The following is a 21,395-nucleotide window of genomic DNA, read 5'->3' as shown; positions in this document are numbered from 1 at the left end:
CATGAAAATTTTCTAAATATTCCAAGCATGAAAATTTCCTCGTGATGGTTATCATGTTCTTCAAATGTTACTTTTTGGACAAGATAAAAAAAAAATGCTTTGAGAAAATTGCTATATTTGTGTAGATAATTGGATTAAATAGCGTGATGATGATAGGTTCGTAATGTTAAGAATGTGTTAAATAAATAATAAAAACAAAATGGATATTATGTGTTTTTTATTTTTTTTTTTTTTAATTAGTTCACAGGCCTGATCTTCATTTCTGAATGTTTGTAGGAGTAATAATATCCTTTGCTGGAGTTCCAGTTGATTCCATCTGCAAAGGTGGCGTGTTGCCCCAACAGGTAGCGCCCATTCAGATTGGAAAAATGGCAGGCGTTGTACCACCAGGCTCCTTTGAATGTTTCTGCACAGTTTGATGAAGAAGAGTCCTTGTCTTTCGTGGAAAATTTCATATTATTATGATCTGTCAGAGAATCACCTAAAAAAAAGACAAGAGCAGTCACCTTCTATTCTAAACATTTGTATAAGTAGAAAGAGACGCCCATGACGTCCATGACGTCTTTAATCCGGAGAGCCTACTCCTCTTACTGTGCAATGAGTTATTATGATGGATATGATGCAAACCATTAAGGGGACATTAAACAGCAATTTTTTTTTTAAAAATCACTGTTTAGTAAATATACCCCAAGAAAACATGCAAGCATGTAATTATGCAATTCTTCATTGGGGGTATATCTTAAAACAGCTTGCAAGAGCTGCAAAACATGAAGCCTTTGTAAGTCCTCCCCCTCAGACCTCGCCCAGACTTCCTGTGGCTGTCCAATCACAGACTTCGCAATTCAACTCAATGAGAAGTCTTTGCAAGGCAGGTTCTCTGGGCAATTGCTGCGTTGTAAGTTTAGCTTCACTGAGCTAACCAAACCAGGAAGTAACAGGACCGGTTGTCTGAGTGACAGTCAGGAGGGCTGTAGCCAGGTTAATTTATAACATTTGCAATTTCCATTTAAATCAGCACTTTTAGTAAAATGAAAAAGAGGACACACTCTTCACACTTAAAGCATTTCAGCAAGCCAGGGGTATACCTAGAGCATTTGGCACCCGGGGTGGACCCTTTGTTTGGCACCCCCTTAATATTAAGTGCATACCCCCTTAATTAAAAAAAGAACCCTGCACCCCCAGCCCCTTCACATAAAATGATCTACTCACATTTGATGGTGCCTGAGCGCTGACCTGCTCTGCTCCAACCGATGGTGCCTCACGTCAATCAGATCCTTCCGCTCATGAAGATTCGTGAAGGCTGACATGCGGCACGTTGCGCGATGCGGCAACACTTCTCACCCTGCTCCTCCATATTACTGCAGTCAGTGCAGTGTAGTGCAGCCAGCCGCAAAGGCACTGCGGCCCGCACTATAAGAATTGATGGGGGGGCGACTCATGACACTGGCAGTCATGGCACCTCCCTAGTGAGTGGCACCCAGGGTGGGCCACCCACTCCCCCACCCCCCGTTTAGTACGCCACAGCAGCAAGCCAAGTGCATTAGGGGTGCGGAGTGTCACGTTACAAAAGCAAGCCACCTCACCTGCATTGCCATCCTTGAACGCTCCAAGTACCAGCTTGTATTGTTCCGACTCTCCCAAGATTTTAAACGAAGAATATGTGGCGTAATGTCTAGTATTTTCAAAGTCCATTAGATCAATAAGCAGTTCCCATTTACCTGTGATTAGAAGGAGGGATAATTAATTGTGGGAAATGTGTTTTTAGATTAATTAAAACAATTTCATAAAAATGTGACCTTCTACTAATGTTATTAACTTCCATTTTTGTAAAAATTGCCATTTATATTTGCAATACATCCCTATGCATTGCATTGTGTTATTTGGTTTGAGAGCTGATTATTAATCTTTTAAAGGACAACTGTCAAACTTTCATTTATCATGTATTACAGTTAATAAAATGTAGTTTTTTTTTATTATTATATATAAATGTATTTTTAAAAATGGCAATGTTTATTTAACTGAGCGGCCATGTTGGATCCGAATCTACTGTCGTCTGACCAACTGCTGCTCAACCTAACCTACTGGTGCTATGATTTCTCTGTGTGAACCTGCAACACCAAATAAGTTAGGTTGAGCAGCAGCTGGTCAGATGAGCTTAGAGTCTGACCCAACATGGCTGCTCAACCACATAAAAGTTGAATTCTTAAAAATAAATTTCCATAATTTCAAAAAAATCATTGTTTCATTGTAAATATAATATATGTTAAAAAACACCAAAAATGTAAATGTGATGACAGTTATCTTCTAAATAACCTAGAAAAAGTTACTTTTTTCCCTTCAATACAACTCTAAAAGTTCTATGTATTGATATATTAATCATTTCACTTTCACCAAGTTTTGAAAGCAAACAGTTATATTTTTTAAATGTAGAATATGTAAGGAAAAAAATAAAAACTCACCCCTGCCTTTTGTAAATGACAGGACCCTTCAGTCATATTCATGTACCTTGGGTCGAACATAATGGTGGAACTACCACCACTGGAGCTCAGTCACTCGGGGGACCCTATCAGGTATCTCATGCACCTGATGGATATTGTGGCCCTTTAAGTGTGCAACCCCCATTGAGCGCAACTGGACCTCTATTCAGCAAGTAGTATTGGTAGCCTGGGAGGAAGTGACAGCAGGTAACTTCCTCCAGATAGAGAGCACCACGTGTAAGGGAGAGGAGGCACAGGCAATCGGGGGAGAGAAAGAAGGAATAAGCTGCTGCAGACCACACACACCCATCAACCTCAGCCAACAGCACCGCAAGCAAGCTACCCTCCTGTAGACAAAATATATGCTAACAGGAGGGTTGCTGCAAATATAAAAATTATGTTGTGTCTGTACATGTGTGTCAAGGTGTGTGTATGTATCTGTTTGTCAAGGTCTGTATTTATCACAGTGTGTGTCTCTTTGTCAAGGTCTGTGTATTTGTGTCAGTGTGTGTATATGTCATGTGTTGAGGTGTGTGTATGTGCCAAGCTGAGTGCATGTGTCAGTGTGTGTATCTGTGTGTCTATGTGTGTATGTGTCATTGTGTATATGAATGTGTTTGTCTGTGTCAGTGTGTTTATATGTGTATATTTGTGTGTTAATCTGTATTTATATATGAGTATGTATGTGTGTGGCAGTGTGCATGCAAACATCCCAGCAATCAAACACGTACACAATATGCAAACACATTCCTGGATTTAAACTCCAAAATTATATACAAACACACCCCTTCACTCATGCACTGATACTAAACCCAAATGTACATCATTTAAAAAACAACACTACATCCAAACACACCACAGCATTCAAACATGAACACTACACACAATTACACCACTGCATTACAATGGCAACAGCACATACAAATACACCCCTACATACATACACATACTCTATACAAGAAAATGCTTTAATTCAAACACACATCTCAGATACAACCCTGCAAGGATGGGCAAATGGTAGATCCCCAGCTGGCATAACATCATGGGAGTTGTATGACAGATATGGATCTATCCTTTCGCCAGTTTTGCGCTAGAGGGAGACCCAAAAACACTTCCACCAGGGCCTTCTCTGCATTAGTTCCTCCACTGGTGGAACATTTTTGAAAACTTACATCTGACAGTCACAGAAGCAGCGAAGACCATAGAGAATCATTGTTGGTGATTGTTGTCCTTTAAGCAAATCCAAGACATAGGAGTTTAAAAGACATTTGTTTGTGTAAAGGGTCACGTGTGCCTGAAATGTGACAACCTGCCTCCACAAAATAAAAGTGTATTATCACTTTACTCAACCTGTTTATAAAATTTACAATGTTGCCGACTTCCTAAAAGACCGTGTAATGCTGAATTACTAATAGCTCTGTATTTTAGCAGAAGATGTACATTCTGTATACCAGATGAAATGGTCGAATTGGTATATCTGGGGAATATCATTACCTGATGACGTTAACATGTGAACAATATCATTTCCCAACCAGAAATCTCCGAGGCGGCTGCCAAACCCCATCTTGTACGATTTCCAGTCACGGAAGAAATCCACTCCTCCATCCCAACGTCTCTGAAAAACCTACACCGACCAAAAGGAGACATTCAATTACGCCATCTTTACTGGATGGCTGGGGATTGAGTCATGAGGTCTGGGCCCTTAGAGGGACACATCTTTGTCTTGCTCCATTCATGTAAGTACAAACTAAATATGAATAGAACCATCTGTAACAACTACTGCACACAGAACATTAGCAGAATGAGGACTCGGAGCATCACCATTGATTGAGATCTGACGGTCTTCTAAATAATGCCCAGTCTGCCATTTTACTAATTCACCCACGTCATTCTCATATTCATTATTTATCTGAGATTCTCCATCATCACATCTTTGTATCAATTTCTTTAATATTATATCATCCACCTTGATGCTGCCACATTACGAATCAACAGAGCTTTCTCTGTGTTTAAAGTCCATGATACACATTTAAAGTAAGCTGTATTCTATTTGAGATGTGTTTCTGTGTTAATCTGTTAAAGGACCACTATAGGCAACCAGACCACTTCAGCTCAATGAAGTAGTCTGGGTGCCAGGTCAATCTAGGGTTAACCCTTTCTGCTGTAAACATGGCAGTTTCAGAGAAACTGATTTTCACAGTGAGGAGACGCGTCCATTGGAAAGCATTGAGAAATGCCTTCCCACGGACTGATTGAATGCGCGCACGGCTCTCGTTGCGCATGCGCATTCAGCGGATGACGTCGGAAGAGGGACGAGAGTCCCCAGCGCCGAGGGAGCCCGGTGCTGGAGAAAGGTATGTGTTTAACCCCTTCTTCCCCCTAGAGTCCGGCGGTAGGGGGACCCTAAGGGTGGGGGCCAAAGTTTGTTTTCCTGGCACTATAGTGGTCCTTTAAGTGTTTTCTTTTGGGGTCCACTCTTTAGAGATCTGCATATAAATCAATGCCTTATTATAATACTTATGGAAAATATTATACCTCCGTAAGAACAACCCTTAAGATCATGCTCTGAATACTGTAGCGTTACAGTATCCTGGAGCTAGATGACAGGATTAAACACTGTATTTATGATTCTGTGCCCTGTACTTACTATCCATCCACCTCCATCAGTATGCATGTCACACAGCACCTTGAGTGGGGTCTCGCCATCTGGATATATTGTATACCAGTCACTTAGTACCGCCCCCTGTTCCTGAAGCTCCTTACAGTTCCGGGCAGCTGAGAACAAGAGATGAATTGGAACAAACAGAAGATACGTTAACATTCTTCAGCAAGCATTAAGTGGCATATATTTTCTGGTTTTCTTTCTGTTTATTCACTAAGCAGTGATTTGTTGTGAGTTGACTTTTCAAAAACCATAACCAAAAAAAACCTATTTTCCAAAGTGGATCCTCTGAAATACATTTTGCAAGATGTTTGTTAAAACTATAATCGATCTTTTTCCTGGCAACCCAGGTATTAGTGGAACTGGTTTCATTGTGTGTGTGAATGATGCAAAACAGAAAAGTGATACATTCTCAAAAAATGCCAGCGGAATCCTTACAAATAACTAGACGTGTGCATACATTTTTTAATGAATTGAAAAATGTACGAAAATTCTGTTCGTTATTCATTTCGGCTGAAACCAAATACGGGTCGAACTATTAGCAAGTTATCGAATGAACAAATGGGCTGGTGAATGAATTTTATTCAGTGCCATCTATTCATTGTTTGGACAACTTCTGCTGTTATTAATGAAACAATATCCCTTCCCATAGAGATAAATGGTCATCCAAAAATTCATTAAACAAAAATTCTATATTCTATTGAATTTTGGGTGAACCGAGTAGATATGCAAACAGATTACAGCTGAACAAATTAAGTGCTTGTTATAGTTGATAAGTCTTTTTTTTTTCTTACTTTGGCATTTTTACACCTCAGTTACAATAAGCGACCATAACTGTATTCTTCCAAATAAAAGCCGCGCTCTGTTACTGTTACTGTAATTGATGTCATGTGTCTAAACCTTGCCAACTCACCATACAATGAATCGTTTGCTTTAGCCGCTTCTCCTTTCTCTCCTATTGAATGATAATACAGGTAATTTCATGGTCAATCTTTGGACCAATTGGCATAACATTTTGTAGAAACAGTGCTTCCTGTAGTTCGTGCAGTCTGGGATACAACACTCTAAAACAGGACAATTTCTGGGTATATTCATTATTCAGTTGAACCAGCAATTTGCATAACTCAACATTTCAATGGACTAAGAGGGACAATTAGGGGTGTGAGTGGGTGTGTGACAAGGAGGCTGTTCTGGGTGTGAATTGGGGTGTGGTTATGGATGAGGCTTTTCTAATAAATTTGAAGTGACTGACTAATGACAATTTATACAAGTAAATGTAATTTATAACAAAAACAATGTATCTTACCTACAAAGACTTACTTCTAAACACATTTATCGTAGTTTAAAGACACATTACTGGGAGTATTATTGCTGTGGAGCTCAGGTATACACTCAGACACATTACTGGGAGTATTATTGCTGTGGGGCTCTGTTATACACTCAGACACACCAACAATATCGAGCTCCTGAAAAAGTGATATTAGGAGAGAAGAGGACAGATGGATTTAGACCCAGAATAGGGACTGTGCCTCCTTCAGATGTATGAATTTTAACCATAATGTATGATAATATGTTTCTTGGAGACATAGCTGTAGATTTTATTATATTGACCTTGGGAGTAATAAAATCACTGGTAGGATGGTCAATTTATGAAACGTAAAATAGTAAACCAATCCCCTCTCCCTCCTTTCCCCCTTTCATCCATCTCTCTTTCCTGTCACTTCTGTGCTTTGTTCTTAATGTCTTTTTTCTTTTCTTACTTGGTTTTGAGGGTCTGGTTAAAATCTTTACTGTATCGTTTCACATGGTGGGACACTTCATAATGTGAGACTCTGGCTGTGTGTACAACCTGACTAAATGAACATTTATAGGAAAAAAAAAAAACCTTGGAAAGACTTACCCCTTTCACCTTGAATTCCTTTTTCTCCAGCATCGCCTGTATGAAAAAAGCAAATTCTGACATGAACATGTTTTTTTTTTTTTAACAATGAACTTTTTCCCAACATGAATCTCTTTTCTTTGTCCCACAGACGGAACTCCGAATCCCCAAACAAATGAAACTGTTTTGCTTGTTTCACGATCAGAGTTGTGGAATTCTGATCACCCTCCATTCGCCCGAAATTCGATGAATCGCGATTCCTTTTGAAACTGAATGCACAAGTCTGAACAAAACATCAAACTGCCAAAAACACTGCACAACCTCTGGAAAAGGAAAAGTATCTGGTATCAGATCACCCTCCATTTGCTACAGGTAGTAATCTTTAGATTTGATACAGATGTGTCACAAAATTATGTAATACTTAAAGGAATACTGTAGTCACCAGTAGCACTGCAGTTTAATGCAGTGGTTCTGGTGTCTTGAGCCTGTCTGTGCAGTCTTAGCAGAGATCTCAGAGATAAGACAGTGTTTACATTATTGCCTAGGAACACTTCTCATGGCAGTCACTCAGACGTCCACTAGAGGAGCTTTATTGGAGAAAAAAAATAAGTAAACTCACGGGGCCGTTCACTTAAATAGCCACACCAGCACTCGAGTGTTCCTTTAACTATTAATATTTCACCTTTTATCCTAACACTTATTTACCAATTACTAAACAATTTTCTCAGCCATTGAATCTCTCTAATGAATTAGAAGATTTCCCAGGTGTCCCACATCAGTGGAGGCTCCTTGTATACTCTATAGCCCAAGTGGACAGGATGATACACAATCCAGACAGATCATGTGCTCTTAGGGAATGGGATATTTATCACCCACCTTTCGGTCCTTGAACCCCGACTTGTCCTGGAAGCCCATCTTTACCTAAAAAATTATAAACAAAGTTTGTAAATCGCCAGCAGAAACATACAACAGATCTTACACACGTATGAGTTGAGTATTTTAGTTGTCCACTGTGTTTTATTATTCATTGAAGCTCTGATTAATAACGTATTGCTTGTGTCTTACTGAACTTCTCTCATGTAATATTTATTGTGTAGAGATTTCTACAGAGTGACCTTGACTGGTCACCATAGAGAGATGTTAGAAATTATTGTCTTAAGGGTCTCGTGCTTTCATTGATATATTGGGGATACATTTCTCAAAGCGTTCTGTTCTAAAAAAAAAAAAAAAAAAAAAAAAAAAAAGTGTTTTATATTACTATAAGTGGGGCAGTCACTTGTGAAACCAGTAGATGCATTATATTTGTTACTTATCCCCTTCCACACTTTTGCACCACCTTTTAGAACAGAACAATTGGATACATCTCGCCCTCTATGTGAGTTTTACTCACCTCTCTCGCCCGCCGAACCAGTGTCTCCTTTTGGCCCGGGGGTTCCTGGGAAACCATTACATCCTCTGAGAATGGTCAGCTTATCAGTGTCACCAATCCCAATAACTTTCACTTCTGTAAAGAAATGCGAGAGATGAAAGCACCCAAGGTGTTCGGATCAAAAAACTGAAATATTAGGAGCAGTGAATTCTAACACTGGTGACAGATGTATTCTATACAAGCTAGAGAATAAAATATATGTGAATATACATCAGTTTAAAATGAATATGTGATACTAACTTAAAAAAAAATCTATTTCTTTGCACAGGTCTCATTGCACAATTTTCTGATATATCCCAAAGGTCAAGCATTTATCACAGCAGTTTTAAAGGCTGCTCCTATGTTAGCTCCCTATGCAGGAACTGAAATTGGAGCAGGTTAAGATGTACAGTAATCCTTATTTGATGCAATATTTACCAAATATATTGGAAACACAAATAATGCTAATGCCAGTCTTGCACCTTGTTCTGGGAACATGCAGAGAGTCAGACCAGATAGGTGTTTTATTTCCTCATTGCCGGGTTTATTAATTCTCATACAGTCCATTATAGTCAATGAATGAGAACATGCAAGTAGAACATAATATCTTACTTCCTTTTATATCCTGTAATCAATATCCCATAATCAATTTTACGTATTACGATGACATCGTGCATCAGTACCTAGGTATGACTTCAGTGTCATGAGTTAAATGTGCTTTTGCCAAATAGGACCTTTAATGTAATGGTCCAAGTCATGAACACTCGTCTCACACATTGTATCTTGTTGACCTATTCAGTACACTGTTTGAAATCACTAACAATGACTTGAAACATTTTAGAACACCTGCTCCATGCCAAGCAGACCAAGACTAGCTAAAGTCCCGGTGGGCCTCGAAGGTCAAGGGCTGTGGCCGACAGGGGAGATCAGAAGATCTATCCAAGCCCCGCCTTGATGCACCATCACGGACCTATGAGGGAGATCAGAAATCTCATTCACTATCCCAAAGGCACTTAAAGAAAAAAAATGGAAGGAGGACCACCAGGGTTTACAATGCACCCCCTCCCCTTCCTTTGCCAAAAGGTAAGAATATAAAGTTTATGTATTTAATTTCAAAAAGAAATATATAGAGATAAATATATGCTCCCATCTGCCCCACCACGCAAAGTATATGTCTTACCCCCCCCCCAACACATTTATATATTGCACCACACACACACATACAGTACAGCCCCTATGAACACACTGGCTACAGCCTCTATTAACATGATGCCCCCTATACACACACACTCTCACTCTATACAGTCCCTTGTTACACATATTACATCACAAACAAAACACAATTAAACCTATTTACAAAAAAACACCCCACCACATCAGCTCACAGTCTGGCCCTGATGTCAAACCTTGGCAAGCATTCCTAAAATGATCAAAATACATAATATATAAAATATGGAGCAAGCAACACAAAATAGTTTCTTGTATTTTAATGTTCTATATAATTTTCTATATCAAGTGTTGGAAAGACACATTTAGTAATGACATTTTCTTTCTAAAAAAAATTTAAGCTAATGAAATTAAATAAAAAATAGTCATTATATGCCCCCTGTCGTGCCATAATGCACATAAACATACATTCATTTTAAACATTAAATTGCAATCCACAAATGATCCTGATCAGTGTATAAACATTGTTTCTGGCAGTTTAGCTGTAAGATTAAATAAAATTACACTACACGGTATCATCAAATAATATATTAGCAAAACAATAATGTCAACCTCATATTTTCCAATTGAGATGCTATTTCTATGAAAATGAAAATCTAAACAGACAAAGGTAGAATTCCACTGTTGGTGGAGGGTTTCAACACATTACTGCCTTGCTGTCTAATGAAATGTCTTTAAAGATTCCATGTAGCACTCATCCATTCTTCTATCCTGTGACTTAAGAAGTCTGGGGTCGCTTTAAATGATACATTCTTTCACACGATAATTTGCTCAAAGTAAGTGAATTACCTGGGCATGCTTCTTCAGCCGTGCCAAGCACGCTCTGTAACCAGAATATTGCAAGTACGATTGCCCAAACGAAGACAATGCGGGTCATTATGGTCTTGTCCACAGTTCTTGTCTACTGAGCAGAAAATGTTTGAGTAAAATAAGAAAAGTAAAAAATGCCATCGTATACAAACACCTCCCATTTATTGTGTAATCTCGAATTGGCTGTGAGACTCTCATTACACAATACATTGTGCAAACAAGTACTTTATCAGGAATCACCTCCTTAAAATATTTCCCCAATTCAACGGCTTAATGGAATCTTAACAGCAAATAAGACAAACTGTTGCCAGGAAGAAGAGGTTAATGGGACTCCTAAATATTTGGGGCAGCCTCGGGAGTTCAGGAAAGCAGTATAATTTGACATTAAGAGAGTAAAGTGTCCTGTGGGGCAACTAAATGTGATGAGAGGGTATAAGCGACATATTTAAGGAATGGAAACTAACCAACATAGACTTCTTGAAGTGTTGAGGTTTAAGGAATCTGCTCTTAAATATAATTTATTTTGTAGGCCAACCCAACACATTATCACACCAACCTCTGTCCTCTTTCTTAATTTTATTTCGCATTGTATACCAACACTGCAATAACGGGAATATAATAAAAAATTAATATAGTTACATACTATATTTAATATTGTACTGAGACAGCATGCCACAGACTTATCTATACTAGCGGGTTGGGGGTAATAAAATGTTTTTTTTACCTTAAATACAAGACTAAATCTATCCCATGCTCCTCACTACAGGTGATCATATAACCCCCCAAAACATCTTGTGCCACCCCACTATAGCCCCTACCCCCACTGTCACCCCATTATACCCCTATCATCCTACTATAGCCCCTATAACCCACTACAGCCAGTGTCACCCAAATATATCCACTACCCACCCCACAATAGTAATTATACTCCTACTACATCCCATGTTCTCTCACTACAGCCCGTGTCACCCCACTACACTTACTGTCCATCTCACAATAGTCCTTATTCCCCCATTATAGCCCATATTCATCAACTAGTCTCTATACCCCCGGTCACCCCACTATAGCCCCCATCACTCTACTACAGCCACTGTCACCCAACTATACCTATTATCCACCACACAATAGTTCTTATTCTTTCACTACAGCCTCTATTCTACCACTACAGACCCTGTTGTCCCACTATACCCACTATCTGCCACACACAAGTCCCTATCCTCCCATTACAGCCCCCATTTCTCCACTACATCCCCTATAGCCCCACTATAGCCACTACCACCCCTAAAGAAGAATTGCACAAACATACAACACCACAAGCAGTCACCTAGTCACATTCACCATTCAATCATACCACAAACTAGTTGTATGAATGCATCCAATCTAATACATATATACATATACATATACACATATACATATACATATACACATATACATATACATATACATATACACATATACATATACATATACATATACATATACATATACATATACATATACATATACATATACATATACATATACATATACATATACATATACATATACATATACATATACATATACATATACATATACATATACATATACATATACATATACATATACATATACATATACATATACATATATATCTTTAGGAGGGTACATTCAGGAAACTGTTCTTGGGGCAGTCCTATCCATGCTAATTCCATAACCTGGGCAGTGGAATGTCTCACGTTTGGAGGTAACACTTGCCTTGGCTCACCCCTTCCTTGGGATTTTAAGATTATAGAAGACAAAAAAAAAGTGTTAGTTTATTTACCAAACATTACATTTTTATATCAAATAAATGTTCAAAAACAACTATTAGAGTTAAATTAATATCTCAATGTCCCAAAAATAAATAAACGAAAGAGGAAAAAAGGAAAAAGCAATACTGCAAATAAATCAGATATTTACATCAAAAATAGTAATAGATTATATAATAAATTAAATAGTTAGAATTTTCTACTATTGAAAATTATGGCAGTTACTAAAAACAGCGACAGTCTTTTAACTTTTAGAAATAAGTTTAGTCTTCAACAAGAAATTCCACGGTCTCAGAGAATCACCCCACTCTGTAACAATTCCTCCTTTTTGTTTAATGGAGATCCAGGAAATCCAAACGTTATATATAATATTTATTTATTTATTACTGGTATTTATCAAGCGCCAACAGATTCCGCAGCGCTGTACAATTAGTGGAGAACGTACAATACACACACACACACACACACAAATACAAAAGGTAGAGAGAGCCCTGCCCGTAAGCTGGTAACTAGCCATTGGAGCTCTTTTACACAAAGTGCTTAGCTATATTGCCAGTGAGCTTACAATCTAAAGGATACCGTGGGGATTTGAGACAAGACATAGCAGGGGAAATTTAACTAGGTTCATTTATAAAAGTGTCAATTGCTGTTGAAAGCCATCATTTATCTTTTTTTTCATTAATCCTCAAATTATTTTGCATCACAGGCAATATTCCAAATAGTGGCACACATCCTTCCTTCCAAACATGTCTGTAGTCCAGGTATATCTCAGCTCAGAATTCAGGAAACCAGGCAAACACTCTATCAGCTCAAATTCAGCCAAACTGCAGTTCAGTTTACACGTCCACGAAATACAAATTGTCTACTGTATCTATTACTTTCTTTGTAATGAACTCTGGCAAATGATGTGCAATTTAGGAGCTACACGTGGAATTAATAAAATACGTTTAAATTTGTTTTATTTATTTTTTTTATTTAAAAAAAAAAAATCTGTGCTAGCTAGTGTCAGGTTCTCGGAGATTATATCTTGGGGATAAAGCAAAGATTCTCCCGGTTTCTGTAAACAAGTGAGAAGCGGAATGCGATAAGCTGAGCAATCTACGTATTTGGCATTCTGAATCTTATCCCAGGAAGCCGTTATCTATGATTCCTGTAATGCATTTACAAAATATATGCACCATCGTGATTAAAATGTAATTCTCAATATTTATTATTAGAACAGACATATTTATTCTAATTTATTATAGCAAAAAAAACACATAAACCCACTTCTTTATTTGCCCTCTGTTAATACGTGCTCTGTTTTCAGTTCTTCATTTCCAGTGTTTAGAGTTGACTCGTCCTCTGTAATTATTTTTATATTTCCCAATTACATTAACATATATTTATCCAGTGAAAATATATTTATTTTGAGCTATTTTAGAATATATTAGTTCAACTCTCTGTATAGAACAATTTTACTTATTTTCTATTTTGTTGCTTTTATATAAAATTGATTTCTCTATGCACTTTTTTCTAAATTCTAACATAGGTATGGATCTTTTCAATGATGGCCTGCCCATGTCTATGGATCTTTTCAATGATGGCCTGCCCATGTTTATGGATCTTTTCAATGATGGCCTGCCCATGTTTATGGATCTTTTCAATGATGGCCTGCCCATGTTTATGGATCTTTTCAATGATGGCCTGCCCATGTTTATGGATCTTTTCAATGATGGCCTGCCCATGTTTATGGATCTTTTCAATGATGGCCTGCCCATGTTTATGGATCTTTTCAATGATGGCCTGCCCATGTTTATGGATCTAAACTGGCTATTTGTTTTCCGGTGCCAGTGTGATATAGATATAGATATATGTGTGTTCGGGGCATTCTCATATGATATAGAATAAGATGGTTGTAGCGATGTAGCTTTAGGAATAATCGGTTGAGGTGTGCCGAAACCGACGTATGCTGTAGGCCGGTAAAAAGTGGGCAAAAAGAAATATTAATGCAAAACATTATACAGGATCATAGTGCATTTGTTAACCATCAGGTAGACATTTTAATGAAAGCTTCCCAATTCCTGAATCGGCTGTGGTATGTAAGTTGCATAAGCCTATGATTCCGAGCGGCCCCGTGTCTTTCACGTGTGCGGGGATATCTTGGCTATATAGTGCATGAACTTACCTGTGGTAAGGACAGTATTGTACAGTGACAGTAACGGTTCAGTGGTACGTATGGTGGCGTGCCCAAGAACGTAACCAGTACCTTAAACCGGGCACCCAGCATTGCTTGTAAGATAGTAGGTTATATGCACTGGTTCGCACATCTGACTCGTCTTAGTTTTAGGAAGGGACCGGGCATAGTGGTATTGTGTGTTTAAGAACAATAAGTGGTCAACAGGCACTCTTGTTTCTGATGTTTGCAGCTGATAGTGAGTCATACCTTGAGAAAGCAGTTAAAGGCTAGATAGGTAGCAGTTTGATGACTGCATTGGTGCATGGTTCGGAAGGTGCATGGTCGAGTGGTTCTGATATGGTTTGAACATTGTAGGTCTATGGCCAGTATTTAGTTGTAGCGGGAACGTCCGCTTGGCTATGTCTCTAAGTAAGGTATGGATGGGGTAGGAGGATAGAAACCTTTGTTGTTTGGGAAGGAGAAATACGTATAGTGTTGAATGTCCGTGAGATAAAGTTTAACCGTGTTGTGCGAGAATTTTTAACTTAAGGTGGCAAAAGAAGTGAATGCCATAAATGGTGAAACCTCAAACCAGCTATCTAAGTCATGGTCCGACATGAAACGTATTGTATAAGTGGAAACCCTGTAGCAAGCGTGTTGAGTGCTGGTGGACAAGGCCAGTTTAGTCAGAGCCCGGCTATGTTGGCGAGGTTCATGTAATCCATGACCTTGACCATAAATGACCCCCTGCCATGGCAGCTGTCACGTCAGCTGCCACAGTAGTTTACCATTATGTGTGGTTAGGCCTGCCGTGGCTTGGTTGTCTAGGGACAGCCCCTGATCATCATGCGGGAGTGTGGAAAAGCAAAGTGGTCTGAGATGAAAGCGCAGCCTGCGGTATGATGCGCATGGCAAATTTTAAGGAACCTGGCAGGGATTGTAGTTCCATGCGGCTGCGAATACCAAGCAGGATTTGGTAATTGGTGTTGTAGCAACTGTTCCCATTTCTCGCGTGGTAACTTGTTGGCAAGGATGCCAAGTCAAGTTGTATGCCCAGGAATGTAACGATAGTGTCTGGGTCTTCTGTGACCTTAGGGAATACTGGGACCCCCAAGTGTTCAGACATACTAATGGCTTCCTTGAAGCTTCTAGAGGGAAAGGCGTTCCTTTTGACCAACAAGAAATCATCTCGGGAGTGTATGACTGTGGGGCATCTGGATATGTTTAACCACAACCAACAAATAGTTCTACGAATATATTTAAGATTGTGGCTGCTCTTGACCCGAAAGTTAAGCAGGAGAAGAAATATATGACTGCTGCCCATAAATGCCCTGTAAGTGCCAGTGTAGGTGATGTAGATTAATTTAGAAATAAACAAATATGTTTAAATGTCGATCTGTTCCTGTCCAAATCTGAGATGATTAAATTGCGTATACGCAGAAGTAAGTTCACACTGACACATGGAGTTCAGGTTAAAAGCACTTCAAAAAATTTAATGGCAGCTGGTTAGAAAACGAGTATGCAGACCCTTTTAAAGGCAAAATGACATCATCATTGAATATCAGATAATAACAAATAAACATCATTAATTGGATTAAATGTTAAGTGACTATATCAGTGTCCACCCATCAATATTATTAATTGGCTCAGGGATTTGAGTGACTAGCTAGGTGTCCTCCCACCGGGAGGTGGTATTGTTCTGGACACGGGTGTGGACAGAAGGCTCAAGCGCCATCTTTCCCAGCATGAGGTTTACTCGGTGGAAAGGGGGGCTTGAGCGTCATTTTACACAGTCAGTGATGTCAGGTCTTGTGGTCAGGTGCAAGGTTCTCTTATGAATAGAACATTTCATTAGTACAGTGTTCTCATGGCCTTGGCTCTGGCCTTGGTTATACTTTGTTGCATGTTACAGGAGATTCAATAATTCCGCAGTCAGCTATGTCTTTATAGAAAATACAGTCTCTGTTCATTGTATTAAATGTGCTGGGAAACTCTGTCATGTAATGTAGTTTAAGATGGAGGATCTGTCAGGTAATGAGGGCAAAATGGAGGGTCTGTCACAGTGTAAGGTTAAAATAGAGTTAGTACAATAATTCAATACAAGTTCAATAAAGATTTTTAATAATTCTACATCATAGGGTGGATGATGGCAGTCTGAAATGCGTTGTGATATCAGTTTTACTTGACAAGGCTTCCCCCGCTGCTTGAGTGATACCTGTAATGGTATGAACAATGGTGGCATACTGTAATGAAGACTCCGCGGAAGGGTCTGAGGGAGTTGAGACTTGGGGTAGCCGAGGCGTGAGGTGCAGATAAGTCTATGATCAGTTACAGTATGAGGGAAGATTCCCTGTAACAATCCCAATGGGATTGCGCCACGCGGTAAATGGTGTAGATCGGAGAGGCCCAGGTAGAAATCTTTCTGCCATTCTTGGGCCATGAGTGTATTGCTAGCTGTTGGATGCTGCTGTGATGACTGCAAGTTAGGGCATTCTAGATTTCCCCAAAAGTATATGGCAATACCTGTCTGGAAGGCCTTTAAAATCGGAGATTAGGAAATCAACTAAATGTCTGGAAGGGTGAGGAGTTAGAAAGTACTGGAAATGCATAATGTTTACAGGCGTGAAGTAATGTTCAGGGTACATTTATTGGGACACATGGTTTGATGTGCCCTGAGTCCTGACGTATTGGGAACATACCTGCCAGTCTGCATGCACTGAAACAACTTGTGCCAACATGGAAATTGTTGCAAATCTGGGATTTGCCAAAGAGAATGAGATGACCCAATTGTCTATGGTAGTTCTGAGGTGCTAGAGCTTGGAGCCTGAAACGTGATCGTCCGCTGTGTTGGGACAAAATTGTCGTGTGGGACTAGCAACATCCTCTCCAAGTGAAAGATAAAGATAACCATTAATATATGAACCCACAGTGTGCTAGTACTGGCTTGCTAGCTAAAACCGCATGGCGAAACAATTAATCCTTAGTTTTGTGACAGGTGAGGCCCTGCTAGTTGCCAAGTGGCTTGAGAGGCTCTATGTAATGGCGCGAGGGAATTTTGTGGCCACCAACGTAATGGCAGGATGTTGGCCTCTCGGTGACTGTAACCAGAAAAGGGGAGGGGAGTGACAGGTGAGGCCCTCTCTATATACCATGCGAGGTGGCTAGCTCACGAGTGGCCCGATGGGTGTTTGCCTCCGAGCGTTGAGGCGGGGTGTTGGCCTCGCGGGACCACTATACGACAGGCGTAGATGCCAAGAAAGGAGAATACCTATTGGAAACCTATAGTCCCTAATTGCCAGTACGCTAAGGATGTATCCAGGGGAAAACAGAAAATGTATGTAAATACCACATGAGCAGGTGTATATACCTGGTAGTATGATTAGATACCCTTACTGGTCATAAGGGTTATTAATACCTGTGTCCCGGACGGGTAAAACAATGTATGAGAATTGAATATAGACATTTAAAAGCATATACCCATATATGTGTTTTGCATGTTTAATAGAGCAAAGTGCTCCGTCCCAATGTTTATTGTATGCTTGTTAATGCCCCTGTTTGAAGGAAATTAACTTGTCAGGAGTGTTATATCATCTGTGATATGGAATACAACTGTACCCGGAAACATGAGTGTAGTGAACCATGACCGGCTGCTGAATAACCTAATGTGTGAAAGTACGTAATTGGAAGGACTTATATTTTAAGCGTGCAACCATGCAAATATTCCGTAGGAGTCAGTATAAAAGCGAAAATGCTGTAGTTAGTTTGTTTGCTTATGAAGTGAAATAAAGTCTGAGAAGCCTGTAGTATACCGATTGACCAGTAGGTGTCAGAATGTAGGCGAAAATGCAGTGGTTCGTTGGTTTCTACATGAAATGCAATAATGTCTGAAAAGCCTGTAGTACACCGAATGACCGGTAGGGGTCAGTGTGTAGATAAAAATGCAGTGGTTTATTGGTTTGTACATGAAATGCAATGATGTCTGAGAAGCCTGTAGTACACTGAATGACCGGTAGGGGTCAGTGTGTAGGTGAAAATTCGGTGGTTTGTACATGAAATGAAATAATGTCTGAGAAGCCTGTAGTACACCGAATGACCGGTAGGGGTCAGTGTGTAGGCTCAAATGCAGTGGATCGTTGGTTTGTACATGAAATGCAATGATGTCTGAGAAGCCTGTAGTACACTGAATGACCGGTAGGGGTCAGTGTGTAGGTGAAAATTCGGTGGTTTGTACATGAAATGAAATAATGTCTGAGAAGCCTGTAGTACACCGAATGACCGGTAGGGGTCAGTGTGTAGGTGAAAATGCAGTGGTTTATTGGTCTGTACATGACAATTCAAACAACATCTAAGAAGCCTGTAGTACACCGAAATGACCGATAGAGGTCAGTGTGTAGGCGAAAATGCAGTAGTTAGTTGGTTTGTACATGAAATGCAATAATGTCTGAGAAGCCTGTAGTACACCGAATGACCGGTAGGGGTCAGTGTGTAGGCGCAAATGCAGTGGTTTGTTGGTTTGTACATGAAATGCAATAATATCTGAGAAGCTTGTAGTACACTGAAATGACCGGTAGGGGTCAGTGTGTAGGTGAAAATGCCGTAGTTTATTGGTTTGTACATGAAAATGAAAACATCTAAGAAGCCTGTAGTACACCGAAATGACCAATAGGGGTCAGTGTGTAGGCGAATATGCAGTAGTTAGTTGGTTTGTACATGAAATGCAATAATGTCTGAGAAGCCTGTAGTATACCAAATGACCGGTAGGGGTCAGTATGTGGGGAAAAAATGCAGTGGTTCGTTGGTTTGTACATGAAATGCGATAATGTTTAAAAAGCCTGTAGTACACCCAAAGACCGGTAGGGGACAGTGTGTAGGCGAAAATTGTATTTCGTTTGTAGTTTTAACTACACAGATGATTTTAACCCAACAGATTTTAAATGAACAGCTAGGTGAGTATTAGGTAATGAAATAACCGTGCAAAACAAAAGGAAACCGTTGAGTGAGGACCCGTGCTGTGCTGAACGCCGTGGGAACTAATCCTGGCGCGACAGGTGGGTCAACTTACGGTTTGAGAGTCCCTGAGGCACCAAATGTGATGCTGATCGGAAAGAAAGCCACTGGATTAACAGAAAGCCCTGCAGCAGGATTCCTGGACACAGCTTGGAGTATGAGACCTCATGGAGCAAAGGTGAAATCAAAATGGCATCTTGTATGACCTGGAAGTGCTATTCGTCTGACCCACAAAGGTAAGCAGGGAAAGGGGGAGTCCCTTATGTAGGTCTATAGCCCCTCCCACAACTTCAGGCCATGCCTTCCAATATATGTTATATGTTAAAGGGACACTGTAGTCATCAGAACACCTACAGGTTAATGCAGTTGTTCTGGTGTCTACAGACTGTCCCTGGAGGATTTTTAATGTAAACACTGCCTTTTCAGAGAAATTTTGAAAGATCAATATTTTGACTCCAACACATCAATGCAAAATCAAACTAAAAGGGATGGTTTAAAATAAAATCATGAAACTTTAACTAATAGTGAACTCCTGCTTAAATGTGCTACTAGAAAGTGACAGATCTTCTTAAAGGAACACTTATAGGTTGAGGAATACAAACATTGTACAAACATTGAGAATGCTTTCCTATGGACTGGCTGAATGCGCACTGACTCTTGCCGCACATGCGCATTCAGCCGATGACGTCGGAAAAAGGAGGAGAGTCTCCAGCGCCGAAGGAGCCCGGTGCTGGAGAAAGGTGAGTGTTTAACCCCCTTCAGCCTGGCGGAAGTGGGACCCTGAGGGTGGGGGCACTCTCAGGGCACTATTGTGCCAGTTAAATGAGTTTGTTTTCCTGGCACTATAGTGGTCCTTTAATTAAATAATCTACTTTGAATGTAAATAAAGCAAATATAGTCAGGTATTCAGCAGTAACTATATCAGTAAAAGCTATAGGAATTCCCTGTTTGACGTTTATTGCTGCAGAAAGAGATTTTCCGTTTTCTAGCAGACAGTCGGCTGATCAGGAATTAAAACCCAGCCGTGTTCTCATTGGTTGAGATATTGAGCAATCAATCTGGCACAGATAAGCTTTCATTCTTTCCTTATTTATCTCCCAGCTTATTATCTGAATTCTTGCTGAACTAAATACCGTACATAACAGAAACGTCTCTAAACATTTACTCAGGTCTGTGATCTTATCTCGATGTTCTTTTGAAAAGAAAATCCATTAACATTCGGGCATTAGAGACATTTTAATGTGTTTCCTCATACGTAGCTAGTAGCAGTAAAAAAGCTGCGGTACACAATATCCCATTCTTTGTCTCAAAGTGATAATAGTTAGATACTCGAGCATGGATTATTGGAGTATGGAAAACTGCAAATTTTAGGTAAAAAATAGTCATGGTGGAAAAATAACTAAGAATTTTCTTAGTTTGCACATGATTAGAAAAAAAAAAAAAACAGTGTCCAACAAAGGGACTATTAGTGTGTACAAGTGAACCTAAACAGGGGGTAACCCTAAGTTTAACAGTAAATAAGAAATACATAGATGTCCATAAGAAGAAATCAAAAAGGTTCCTTGGAGAATATAGAGTAATATAATATTAGAAGATTATATACAATAAGATTAATTTTATTAAATCGTTAGAAGACATGTATCATAAACCAATTAAAAAGAGCTATAAACAAATAAAGGCTCTATGCCCTTCTATGACCTTTAACCCCTTAAGGACCAAACTTCTGGAATAAAAGGGAATCATGACATGTCAGACATGTCATGTGTCCTTAAGCGGTTAATGACCTTCTTGGCCATAACATAGAGCTTTTATTTGTCTATAGCTCTTTTTAATGGGTTTATGCAAATTTTTAACCTAAAAACTGCAGTTGCCATTTCAATTCTCTTCATTTACCAGTTAAGCGAAAAGTCTCACTTGTGTTTGAAAAAAGCTCTATGTGAGTATCAGGTTATGTTTCTACTTACTTGAGCAAGC

The 21,395-nt window shown here is 39.4% G+C and overlaps 1 protein-coding gene across 2 annotated transcripts; it reads right to left on the bottom strand.

Annotated features, from left to right (window-relative positions):
* Nucleotides 1–213: 213 nt before the first annotated feature.
* LOC134572623 (ficolin-1-like) lies at nt 214–19,641 on the bottom strand. 2 transcript variants are annotated; one of them, XM_063431699.1, is made up of 10 exons: nt 19,477–19,641; nt 10,443–10,557; nt 8,409–8,522; nt 7,895–7,939; nt 7,040–7,075; nt 6,053–6,094; nt 5,125–5,252; nt 3,972–4,101; nt 1,584–1,718; nt 214–481 (listed from the first exon to the last, which is right to left on the bottom strand). In XM_063431699.1, the coding sequence occupies exons 2-10, from the start codon at nt 10,528–10,530 to the stop codon at nt 237–239; spliced, it is 963 nt and encodes a 320-aa protein (XP_063287769.1). In that variant the 5' UTR covers nt 10,531–10,557; nt 19,477–19,641; the 3' UTR covers nt 214–236. The 2 variants fall into 2 exon arrangements, with proteins under 2 accessions (XP_063287769.1, XP_063287768.1); XM_063431698.1 differs by lacking the exon at nt 19,477–19,641 and having other exon boundaries at nt 10,443–10,587.
* Between the last annotated feature and the right edge of the window lie 1,754 nt (nt 19,642–21,395).

The sequence above is a fragment of the Pelobates fuscus genome, chromosome 9, assembly GCF_036172605.1.
Source record: "Pelobates fuscus isolate aPelFus1 chromosome 9, aPelFus1.pri, whole genome shotgun sequence".
Taxonomy (NCBI): domain Eukaryota; kingdom Metazoa; phylum Chordata; class Amphibia; order Anura; family Pelobatidae; genus Pelobates; species Pelobates fuscus.
Note: the sequence above shows the minus strand (reverse complement) of the source record. Positions and strands in the feature narration are given on the sequence as shown.